Source organism: Cyprinus carpio, chromosome A17 (genome assembly GCF_018340385.1).
Source record: "Cyprinus carpio isolate SPL01 chromosome A17, ASM1834038v1, whole genome shotgun sequence".
In the NCBI taxonomy this organism is placed as follows: Eukaryota; Metazoa; Chordata; class Actinopteri; order Cypriniformes; family Cyprinidae; genus Cyprinus; species Cyprinus carpio.
This window is the reverse complement of record NC_056588.1, coordinates 18,896,886-18,910,119: the sequence shown is the minus strand read 5'-3', so window position 1 is coordinate 18,910,119 and position 13,234 is coordinate 18,896,886. Positions and strand designations below refer to the sequence as shown.

Genomic DNA, 13,234 nt, shown 5'->3' with positions numbered 1-13,234 from the left:
GCATCAGCCATCTGTGGAATCTGTAATAGGCTTAAGTTATTACTTACGCATAACTTTGCACATCCTCATACTTTTTGTCTAATTAATTACTAATTACCCATATTCGGAATTAATCGATTATATGCACATTGGCTTCACACCTTGAGTAGACCACGAATGAGACCTGAGTCCTCTGACCTCGGATTTCAACAGCTGCATAAAGGGTATCTTAAGTAAACGGGGCTTTAACCAACAGAACACGACACATCTGCTCATTTGGCCGTGCAACATCATGGCAACCAAGCGATTTATTGTAGAGATTTCTGGCAGAGACATTCTTAGCCGCAGGTTTACCAAAGCAACGTGAATAAACTTTTTTGTAGGCTATTTGATATAATAAACAGCTTTGAACAATTCACAGCCTATGTGTATCAAAACGACACAGAAGGCAGTAATAGCACTTTGGTCAATAGTGTAGCATGAATCGGTGAATACAGATCAGCTAAAAGCGCTCTTATGAGGGAACCATGTTTGCTCTCATGACCAATTTATTGCCGACGAACATATGGCCAATATTTTGTCTCACGTCATTGCAGGGGGAAAACAAACATCATGCAATGTTAGTAGCAAATCTAAGGCAGAGCCACTTCGCCAGCTATGCAAACGTACTTGGACAATATCAGAAGAGGAGTGCTTGCTCCCCGGGTATATAAAGCACATCAGACTTATCGGTGCGTGCGTCCTTACTTTCATTTGGAGATATTTCATTAACTGTGCGGTGTCTTAACGCAAGCTGCACCACTTACCCTCTTCCGTCAGCCGCCAGGTGAGCATTTATTACTATCACTCGACCTCTCCAAGTACAGTGCGTTAAGTAGGTTGTGCAAAGATTAAATGCTTGCTTGTGTGTGCGTGTGTGCGTGTGTGCGCGCGCGCGTGTTCGCTCTAAAGGTAAACTTGCTTGTAATGTTTCATGCGGTGCAATCCTCCCCTCGCTGTTAATCATATTCGAAAATAATTTCAGATATTCTTCCCTTTATTATGAAATAGCAATCTCTGGATATGAAAAACTGCATAACTACATATGACATAGATTGAAACCTATGTGTTATTCTCACCATAATAAATAAAAGTATTATTATTAGTAGTAATTATTATTATTATTATTATATTATTATTATTATTATTATTATATGATTTTGTTGTTGATGATGATGATGATGACTGATGATGATGATGATGATGCTGCTGCTTATTTGTTTTTTTATCGTTTATTATAGCCTAATCACATTGTTAATTATAACATCAAGCTAGAGATTTTTCATATGGCAAAAACTTGTGTGTGTGTGTATATATATAGTGTGTGTGTGTATATATATATATGTGTGTGTGTGTGTGTGTGTATATATATATATATATATATATGTGTGTGTGTGTGTGTGTGTGTGTGTGTGTGTATTACGGTTTATATATAACGTACTATAATCAAAAACTGTGTTTCTGTGTCGCAGAAAACGCCATTCCATCTATTCATTTTAATTCATGTTTTCCAGGCTATACGCATTTGTACCGGCAGAGTTCGCCCGAGTATCAAAAATGTCTCTTCGTTGCCCATCTCCACTATCCCTCTTGGTGGAAATGATATAACTGGATGCAAGTATAATTTATTGGTGTGAAAGAAAGAAATATCTCTCTGAAATATGCGCTATTTCTTACCGACGTGTGCGTAAAGCAGGGCCACTTTATTTCAATTAATCTATAATTAATTTATAACGGATTGCAAAAATAGAGACAAACGTCCCAGTGGACTTTAAGATACCGAGAAAAGACGTGATTAAAATGATAATCCTTAAACCAATTTGTTTTGGGTAGGCTACTCTGATAAAAGTGCCAGAACGGGGAATTTAACACTATGCACCATGAAATTCACCGTTACATATAAACTGGTAGTTAAACAAATGAAGGCATGTCCCTGGGCCATGGGCACCGTGTTAATCTCCTTGTGACATGTTTAATCATTAGAGGCTCTGAGACGAATAAAGGCGCAGCGTTTGCCCTGCAGTCAGGAGAATCAGACCAGCTCCAAATGATCTGTGCTGCAGGGCATTTTCTTCGGGCAGCGGCTAAGTCACACAAACCACCAGACTTATTTTTATACCAACATTTCCCTGTTATGGCCTTTTAATCGCAGGGGGGAAGCAGAAAATCGCTCTTGTCAGTTTATACATTTATCATGAGCACCTAGAGGAAAACAGGGTTACATTTATCAAAGCTTAAATGCTCGCCCAAGGCACCGGAATACGCTGAAATTCGTCGATTAAAGCAAGAAATGATCAACGTTATTATACTCCACTGGCCTTCTGGCAGCATTTGGATTTTCTTTTTAATCAAGCGTATAAAGGTCTTTTTTTCTTTTCCCTAGTTATTAACAATAGCTTCCATAAAACGACAGGTTCAGACATTTTTGTTAGACAAGGAATTAATTAAGGGATGTTCAGTGTTATTTTATCGTCGTATTAGGAAACATTGTATTTTTAAATAAATCTAAAGCATGTTATATACAATACTAGATTACAGTTAATGTCAGCTGTGTCTTCAAAAATACAACAAACCATCTTTATGGTGGTTTGTGGACTCTATTTTAAACATACGTTAAACATTAGGCTCCTACTCACACACACACATACACACACACACACACACACACATAAATATATAAGATTTTATTTTCTGAAACTGAAAATAGTTAGTAAAATGAAATAATACAGACACCGAAATACCATTTTTAATTGTGCGCTGTTTGCTCTGCGCACATTATTTTTTATTATTATTATTATTATTGTTGTTGTTGTTGTTGTTGTTGTTGTTGTTGTTCTTAAAACAATACGAATGTTATTTGTTTTAATTTTTTTTTTTTTTTTTGGAACTTAAAATTATTATTTGAACCATTTTCATACTCTCTCTAGTCAATCTGACACTAAGTGCGCACAACTCCTGAGGGGACCTCAAGTACTGAATATTTAGATAGCAAATGCGATGTAAACACCATTGTGAATGCTCATAGGGAATTACACTAGTTTAACTCAAGTCGGTGCGCTAAGATACTGTCGCTCCTCTTTTCAGTATAAGCGTACAGACAAACTGTCTATTTGAGCTACCTGCGAAAGTAAACAGGTAAACAGAAGGAAATGGCTCTTGAAGTGAAGTATAGCCACTCAGCCTGTGCACATTTACTTCTCCTTACCGAACTCCTCGGTTCAGTTGTTCAAACACATTCCCAAATCACTGGCCACAGACAAACCACGAGTCCTGCCATCGATCGCGGAGTGTGTTGTGCTGGTTACATGGGAACAGAGTAGATTTGCGCATTAATTAATACCTTGATTACAATTTCTGTCACCAGCCTATAATATTCTGGAAATAAAATTTGTAAAAGTTTATACTGTCTTCAGTGTAAACCTGCATATAGGTTGCGCTTGTAAGGTTTTTGTCATTTATCATTTAATGTTCACAGGGATGTGTTCAGTAACCTGTCTCTGCGGTATGGGAAGGCTGGGAGAATGACCTTGCGAAAAGCGTTCACTGTTCGACTTTGCTCCTGGTCCGTCTAGTTCAATGCCCCCATTGTCCGATTTTTCTGTCGTTGCATGATTAATTCTACGTAAAACTCTGGTTAAGTATTTACCTGTCAGGCAACTGATCATGAAACTGATCATAGGATGAAAAATAAGCTTGGTTACTTGTCTGGTGTACCATACCGTGAACAATTTTTCAATGTGATTGCTGATATTTTAAATCTCTCTAAACCCAGTTTCCTACAGGGTATTTTTCATTTCTGTGTTATATCGAATATTCTAACATTTCGCTAGCAGAAATGGTGAAACACGGTTTATTTCAACTGCAGTTATTAGTCAATAATATATATTTTCAACACATAATAAATAATGAAAAAAAAAAGAAGTTTATCTAATTTGTACCCCACTTATCAGCAATCTTCCAGTAAGTGTGCATGCTTGCTTGCATGCGTGCGAGAGAAAGAGAAAGTGCTTGTAGAATGTGCGTGTGTGTGTGTTTGTGTTTGTGTGTGTGTGTGTGTGTGTGTGTGTGTGTGTGTGTGTGTGTGTGTGTGTGTGTGTGTGTGTGTGTGAGAGAGAGAGAGAGAGAGAGAGAGATGAAGGACTTTCCTTGATATTGTGAAGGGGTACAGAAATGAATGAAGAGATAGTCCATTGAAAGCAGTGAATGCCATGACAACTAGGAACAACCTCAGATTTATTCCACACAGTTAGAACGTATTGTACAGGGGCGTCAATCATCTATTATTTTGTCCCTTAAATAAATGCAAAAACTACGGCCGGACAAAGGCTTCCAACAGGAGCCGGACATTTGTCTACATTTCCCCTATTGTCTGCAGCTTAGCAATCGGTTTGTATTTGTGTTTTCCCGGGTTCGACCACCCAGGATGAGCAGAGGACTGGCTAGAAACGTGCAACATTGTCACCCACATCACATACTAGATAGGAGGCAAAGAAGCAAAAAAGAAAAGATAGGACAGAGGGTTGAAAAGAAGAGGCAAAATACACAACAGTAATGCTTCACTTTTTGTGCTGCGGACAGCGAAAAGAAGCAATACAAAAATAATGATCAGAAATTTGTTTAAATAGGAGGCAGAAAATTTTCGCTCATGTCGTTTGAACATAGTTTTTCTGTTTATCCACATAATCATCTCTATTGCCTTTGAAAGACGTTGAAAAAAATAGTGATAGTACGAGTAATATTTCGCTTTTAAAGTGAGCTAAATGATACAATAGCTAAATTATGCAAATTGCACAAAATATATATATAAAAACAAGGCGTAATAACAGTTTCTGTAAAAAAATAAATAAATAAGAAGCTAATAATCATCCAGAAAAAAGATCATTAATTGTTCCGTTTCGTCGTTTTTGATGGCTTAATCAAGTCCAGTGAACGACCCTTCTCCTTAATCCCGAACCAAAATATTGACCTGCATAAATTAGTCTGTTACCACTAGAGGCGATTTCGTTGCCCTTTTTTTAAAATAAACATTTTAGGGTATTACAAAGAGGCATCCTCCTAAATGCGGGATCCAAACATCACTTTCAGTGCATCATTTATTTACATACATCTGCGTTTTAAGTTACTAGTGGAGGAATTATTGTATGCACAGGTGTTTTCCATTTCCTGTTCAAGAAGGCCTATGATGTGTATAAAGCTACTTGGAAGTTCTTTGTATGTAAATAGGGTGTAAAAAGGCCCTCCCCATCTTTGTAATTAATTGACACGTTATACCACTCATCATGTTCTGAAGCACCAATAGTATAGGCTAGGATCTCCCCAAAACCCACAATTTCACATCGGCAAACACTGTCTTCATCCACTTGACTCCCAAGACCCGCCCACACGTGGCCAACCTTTTTCGTTTTTAATGCTTTTTCACTGCAGGTTCATGTGTTGAGACCAACCTTATATGGACTGATCATTCTGGTAATGGCTTATTTCCCCCTAACACCCAGCAGTAGCGCAATATCCATGAGCTAGATATACCACTTCAGTCACTTTGGCATTCTTCCTGGACTTACAGAACTGATTTCTCCGCTACTTTTTTTTCTCTCTCTCTCAAGCAAGGGTTACCAATCGAGCCTCATGCGTCGACTTCAGTTTACTTCGCGCTGAAACGGCACTGATCCTGTATTTATTAAATCATCTGTGTTTTGTGTTTTTAAACAGAGGATTGCCAAACTGGTGCAGCAACTTTACTGCATCAAATGCCCCAAAACATGTCGTTGACCAACACAAAGACGGGCTTTTCAGTAAAGGACATTTTGGACCTCCCTGATACTAACGATGAAGAAGGATCTATCACGGGGACTGAGGAAGATACGGAAGGTTCTGAGGCGACTAAAACGCCTGGAGTGCTAGTGCAAAGTCCTTTAGAGAATGTTCAAAACCTGCCTTTAAAGAATCCGTTTTATGATAATAGCGACAATCCTTATACTAGATGGCTCGCAACTACGGACAGCATCCAATACTCATGTAAGTAGCAAGAATTCACACAAGTTTAAACTCTCTTCGATTATAAAAAAGCACCATTTTATACTGATCATCTATCACAAATATTTGATTTTGCACAGCTGAAATCATTCAACAAAATCATTGTCTCTGACACTGTCGTCGACAAATGTTCATCTGTAGATTCCGACTGTTGCGCTTGTCTAAAGGCGTAACCTATTATGTGCTTCTGGATCGAGATCTGGATTTTTTGTTTAATAAATCCTGTTTAAATTCCCCATACAGTTTCTGAAAGCTTTACTGACTGATAGTTTTCGCTTGCATTTTCCTCTTTGTTAATCATTAACTGTTGAATCGGCTATACGGCAAAATCATCGTTTCGTTTGGGTCACACGCCCTATGATAATTAGGGCCTATTAAAATAATAATAAAAAAAAAATGTTAATTTTATAAACAGATCTGTAAAAACAGATTGTTAAATTGCTGTGTTTATAAGTCCGCCTGGCCTAATTTAATGTTCTTTAAAAAAAATTTGTTCGATTGTGTAACTGAAAATGAATACAAAGAAATGTCAAAAAAACAAAACAAAACAACAACAAAAAACACTTTCTACACACTTTCTTGCGATTTACAATTAAATTTTATTTGATGTGGAATTAAATTTAGTATTTTTCCCCCCTTTTTTAAAAACTAGTACACGGCCTATCCGCAAACTCTCAAGACTCATCTGCAAAATCCCCGGAACCTTCAGCTGACGAATCGCCGGACAACGACAAGGAAACTTCGAGCAACGGCAGCGACTCCGGTAAGAAGCGCAAAAGGAGGGTGCTCTTTTCCAAGGCACAAACTTACGAACTCGAGCGCCGGTTTAGACAACAGAGATATCTGTCAGCCCCGGAGAGGGAGCATCTCGCCAGTTTGATCCGCCTGACTCCAACCCAAGTGAAAATCTGGTTCCAGAACCATCGATACAAAATGAAGAGAGCCCGGGCGGAGAAAGGTATGGAAGTGACCCATCTCCCTTCTCCTAGGCGGGTGGCCGTGCCTGTGCTAGTCAGAGATGGCAAACCCTGCCATACGCTAAAAGCTCAGGACTTGGCAGCTACTTTTCATGCTGGAATTCCGTTCTCCGCGTATAGCGCCCAGTCACTCCAGCACATGCAATTTAACGCGCATTACAGCGCCGCCACCACGCCACAGTTCCCAACAGCACATCACTTGGTGCAAACGCAACAGTGGACTTGGTGAACAAATATTGACTTGCAAATGCAGGGTTGCATTTTAAAGACCGTGGTAGGGAGCTTTCCAAACAAAAATACAAGACTTTTAATTTTTGCAGCTTGACCCCTTTCTCACCAATTTATTTTGGGGATTGACGTGTGCGCCATGTTTACATGTTTTCGTTAAGAAAACCGGGTCAAGCCTCTCCCCAAATTTAAGAATGTTAAAGCTCTTGTGAAATTTGGTAAAGTATGTTTGTGTGTTGTAGAAATGTTTTCCTTTTGTCCTTCGTGTTTTAAGCACGTGCAAAACCACTTTATGATTCTAGAAAATTTTATTTCTTTCTTTTACAATGGACCGAATATATTTATGGCCATGAATAAACATTGGCAATCTTTAGCTTATTAAAATGGTTTGTTTTCTATGTAAATATTTTGTGATAACCGTTTGCAATATTATGTTTGACCGTTCAGTAAGCTATAGCCTAAATATTATCCGATATTTAGGGAAAATGGAACATCAGTTGTAGATAAATATCCCTCATGTTAATTTCGGTAACACCGCGCGCTGGCGAGGGAGATCTACGATTCTTTTTATTAAGACTTTTAATAAAATGATGTGTTTCAGAAATTCCGATTTGTTTTGCGTTTGGTCTCAGTGATTTCGGACTCCTTTGCAAAATATGGATCGTTTCTTCGCCATCTCACATTAACATAAATACTTTATAATAAACCAACAGAACGAATAAATACAACTAATATAATTATGCTAATTTATAAAGCCTTTATGTTTGCACAAATGTTGCTTTGGACAGCTTGTCGCACTCCCTGTCACTTCATCAGCAACACAATTGGCTTCAGTTTTCCGAATTTATCTGTACGAACACTTCAGCAATAAGAAGGCTGAAGTCACTTGTAAAATGGGGGTAAAAACCCACTCACTTAATATAAGAGGGCTTCTTCAGCTAAGCAGCTTTTCGTTCAAACGCTCTCTCCTTTTCAGGCTCCGCGGCTGACATTTGGGGTGTTAAAACGACACATTTAAGAGAGAAAACACACGTGACAAAGTTTTGTTATTGTAATATTATGTGATTTTACTATTTGCAAGGCAATCATATAATATTTTATTGTCAGCTAAACAAATATGTTGTTACGCGTTGCCACAGTAGGTTATGTATCAAAAAAAGTTTTTTTTCTTGAATTGATACCGCGGCCGTATACAGGTCAGAACATCGAAGTCAGCTAAGAAATATAATTCAAAATTAGTAGCCTACAGGGATTTTATTTTTTCCTTCTTTTTTAATGTTTTAGGCAGCTCTCTTTTTGGTTCGTTTCCCGGTAAAGATTATCGTAGGCTATATTAGTGTCTTGGGCAAATACCATGGTGCAAAATCCGTTTTTCAAATATATTTTACAGCAGATGTGAGCGTAAACCTGGCTTTCATTAAACAAACGGATGAATAGAAACGCTGTGATAATTATTTGCAGAATTAATCTTAAGCGATATTTTCCCCGTATACTACAGTTGGTTTTATTCAATCAAGATTGTGACTTTTTTATATTTTGTTTTTATTTTTTAAGAATTCTATACTGCCTAATATTCTGATAGTTATTGCAAAACCGTTTCGTAAGAAGGCGGCGGTGTGAAAATGACAGAATTGTCTTGCACCTGTTGTGGACTATGAGAACTCATTTGTGACGCTACACTTAACGTTTCTTCAGTATGCTATTCCAGAGAGAGAGAGACATAAAATGTCTGTCAGAAAACGTTTCCAAAGTTTTTACTACTTTTTTTTTCGATTAGCTTCTAGACTGCGATTGCGTAGCTTCGCTCAGTTGCGTTAAACTGATGGTCAACAATGTGGCGAAGCAATTTTGAGCAGTCTATAGTATCACAATATACAGTACATGACACAAAACCTAACAAAGCTTAGGGTCGGTTGTTGTGAATGTTAGAGGCGTGCATATTAACAGGGGGAGTGAATCTCCGGGCGGAGAGAGGGAGAAAGACAGTCCGCATGTCTTGGTGCTATTCGGGTCCTTTATCTGGATCAGTGCATCCCTGAGTCAGAGAGATACATCCCGTTTTTTTTTTTTTTTTTTTTTTTTTTTGTTGTAGCGCCTGTCAGTTGGTGCCATTGTGGTGCTTCTTGTACACATTCTATTCCATATGGACAGCTGGGCCCGCAAGAGGAGAAAGGAATCCCTCACAAAACCCAAATTGTGTCCCACTTTCAAACGCAGCATTGTTGTCTCTCAAAGAAAAACGAATTAAAAATTCGTGCTATATCTATTCTGGAAAAGAAGGCAAACCCATTCACAGATAACAGGGAGTCCTTCTTCCTTGATATAGCAGTGCTAACAGCAGTTCTCTCATTCCTCTAACCCTCTCATAAACTCCGCTTTTCTTGATGTTGAAAGGAATGATTATTGCCTGTTCTGCAAAGTCTGTAGCGTTACAACTTCAAAACTATTTAATAGATACTTTCTTATTTCCTGTCCCGCATAAGTGAAAGACCCTACGTGTTGATTATTTTCTCTGCGAATGGAAATGTCCAGTTATTATTAAAATACTAAGCAAAACATGCATTTAATAATGCAGATGCGAACTGGTATCTATCAATGCGATGCAGCAATTGACAAGTGTGTGTGTGTGTGTGTGTGTGTGTGTGTGTAGGCTATGCATGTATATATATATATATATATATATATATATATATATATATATATATATATATATATTATATATATATATATATATATATAGTGTGGCTGTGGGTGTGTGTGTGTGTGTGTGTGTGTGTGTGTGTGTGTGTATCAAATACGAAGTTTCTTTCTTTCCTTTCCTTTTTTTAAACTAAAAGGATAAACCATATACCAAATATTCCGCGTATATGACAAAAATCCAAGCAAAGACGGTTTCCATGATTTTTTCGGAGGACATCAGCCTTAGGTGGAAAAGAAAAACAATTTTCTGTGCAAAAATATCGAGGCATTGTATGATATTATCTGGAATTAGTCTCGGTTACGGAGTAGACTTTTACAAGGAAAATATAAGAAGGGAGTCGCAAACGCTCATAAAACGATTTTGAATGCATGCTGGAGTTAACGCGTGGATAATAACCCTTTCACGCCTCCAAATGGGATATTTCAGGAAGTGTGCACTTGGGTGTCCATGGATCCAGATAACTGTTACCATTTTTTGAACTTCAACATGAATCATTTCTTATCATCCATATCTCCAAATGAGGGATCTCAACGCCTTAATAAGCAGGACTAACATTTGAAGGAAGTCATTTGGTATTTTATTGCCAATAGAAGATACAGATTAGATTCAACCATCTCAAACGTTTTACAAAATGAGTGCATTTTCAATGTGATGTGGCCCAAATCGCATATCACCAATATACTTGCCACGAGATGGCGACAGAACCCGTTGAAAGGACCAGTAACGCTGATCACTCCGTAGGACCAGTTTAAGAATAGTCAGGTTAATTTCATGCTGCAAATGCCGATAATAGTATTGGTACAAATACATACAAATCACACCCTTAATTGTGGGCAGGTGTATTATTTAGTTTTAACAATAGAGTTAAAAATCTATGCTGTATTTAAGCGAGGTGTTTAGATGCTACGGTGATTTTTGTGGAATTCATGTGATGATCCGCAGAGAGGCGCAATTGGTCCACACAAACCAAAACTTCAGCATCACAGCAAGCAAAATGCAGAGCACAGATATGGAAGTGGATAAGTGTTATCAACGTCCTTGATGTTATTATTTTGTCATCAAATGTTGCCTTCTCTGGACATTTCAACGATAAATTACATGGTATATTAATATAGGCTACAATTTGCTGATTATGTATGACCACTAAATTATTACTTCCACTTTTACTTCCCAGAGTGTTGTTAAGCACCCTCATAATTATTATTATTATTATTAATAGAATATATTTCTGAATGTTTCAAATGACAAGAACTTTTCAACTTATTTTTTTTTTTTTTTTTGAAAACTTCTAATAATGGCAAACTGTAATTCTGAATACATCATTGACAAAAAATATTATTTTATTTATGCATTTGTTTATTGCATATGGTGAAATATTGGAGGATTGCTCCAGGTCACATAGTTGGAGATCTCTGTCTCTGCATAGTTATAACAGTTTCAAAGTTCAGAGCTTTCTTAAGTGTTCTATAGGGATATGTTAAGTGGACCATGAATTTTACATATTCTTTATGAATCATTACCAAATATTTGTTGCCTACAGCACTTTTGATGCATTCTTTTTTAATGCATATAGTTAACCATAACAATGCAAAAAATAATCCAGAAAGAAGGGAAAATGAAAAATAAAGTTGAGCTCACAACTACTTCATAAGCATAATCATAATTAGGTTCAATTACAAGCCTAACCATAATGCACTTTTTTTTTTTTTTTTTTTTTCTACAGTACACTAATATGGCAACAGTTTTGAGTGATGGGAAATCCAAAATCTGATTGTAAATCCAGGTTTTCAGTGGATTTGCAGATAGAAAAAAATAAAAATGTAGTTAATCAAACAAGCAAGCCTTCTGGATTTAAATGCAAACTAAAAAGACTTTGATATGTTTTAAATGAAAGGCTATATGACTGACTGGTTTAAAAGAGTTTTATTTATGTATTTATTTGCCATAAAAATCAGACAATAGGAAAATTAATTAAATAACAGAAAATGCCCAATTCCTTTTAAGGTGTTTTTTTTTTTTTTAAACAAAATAACAGTAAAGTATGGCTAAGCCAATGCATTTAAAAATGCTACAAAATCCCAGAAAAAGTTATGATGTTGAATGATATTGTTTTAATATTAACAATAAATACACAAAGCCCTTATTCCACTGTGTATAATATAATAGAAGTTTACAGCGATTCAGAGCTTGACCTTCCTCTGAGAGAAAGTCAATTTATGAAATATAGAAAGGCTTATTTAAATCGAACATTGTTCATTATTGACTAGTTGACTTGACTCATCTTAGTATTTGACCTATCTCCAGTACAGCATTTCAAGATGATCTAGGCATGAATGCTCTTTGACTCAATACTAGTCTGCCATCAAACTGTGAATACGGGTGATGGGTCAACAGCACAAGCAACACAAGGGGCAGTCCATCCACCATGGCTTGAACCAGTTTAGACAACAAACCAAATATGAATTAATAATAAATAAATAAGTAAAACTCTATTTGGGAATACCTTAGTCTTTTATTAGAGTGAACAGTGGAGTGGAGTGGAGTGGTAGCCTGTCAAATCAAAGATGATTTCAGACAATCTGAATTACAATTAAATAATTTTAACAAATCAGAAATAAATTATATCATGCAATTTTTTTAACATTCATTTACAATATGTCAACAGTATCTAGCTTGATGCTATGCGGAGTATGTATTTGTTCATGATAATCACACAACTTCCTAGAGGTTATTTGCCTCAAGCTGAATCTGTCTTTGGATATCTCTCCCAGCACATATCTATAAATTTGAAACAGCCACATCTGCCTCATTAAAAAAAAAAAAACCAAACAAACATGAAATGTCCTTGATGCAAAATTTTGAATTATATTGGAGACTTTCTTGAAAATTAATTAGCTTATGTAAGTGGACTAAAGGTAAGTTTGCAGACATTCTGCTTTTTATGGACCCAAAACATGTCTGTTATCAGTTGCGTACACAGACCCCAGGGCCCTCTCCCCACCCCCCGTGCACGCCACTTTCTGTTATTATGACTGCATTGTTATTATTCTTATAATATTCTTTTTTATTTTATTTATTTATTTTAACCATAGATCGGAACAACATTAAGGTCTGGAAGTGGGTGATCCTCAGTCTTTAAGTGTATGATGGTTCTTTTCCTCTGTGATTATTTACGTCGGAAAGTTGTAATGCCTGTCGTTTTAAAAATATGTTTAGATTTTAAAAGTCATGAAGTGCATTATAGCCTTTAATCTGCTCTTCCATTCAGTGATGTAAA

General features: G+C 36.8%; 1 protein-coding gene across 2 annotated transcripts; it reads left to right on the top strand.

The window, feature by feature from the left end:
- The first annotated feature begins 642 nt into the window (after nt 1-642).
- Nucleotides 643-7,864, top strand: LOC109107790 (homeobox protein Nkx-2.2a). 2 transcript variants are annotated; one of them, XM_042774330.1, is made up of 3 exons: nt 643-805; nt 5,728-6,033; nt 6,704-7,864. In XM_042774330.1, the coding sequence occupies exons 2-3, from the start codon at nt 5,766-5,768 to the stop codon at nt 7,255-7,257; spliced, it is 822 nt and encodes a 273-aa protein (XP_042630264.1). In that variant the 5' UTR covers nt 643-805; nt 5,728-5,765; the 3' UTR covers nt 7,258-7,864. The 2 variants fall into 2 exon arrangements, with proteins under 2 accessions (XP_042630264.1, XP_042630263.1); XM_042774329.1 differs by lacking the exon at nt 643-805 and adding an exon at nt 5,072-5,484.
- The last annotated feature ends 5,370 nt before the right edge of the window (nt 7,865-13,234 follow it).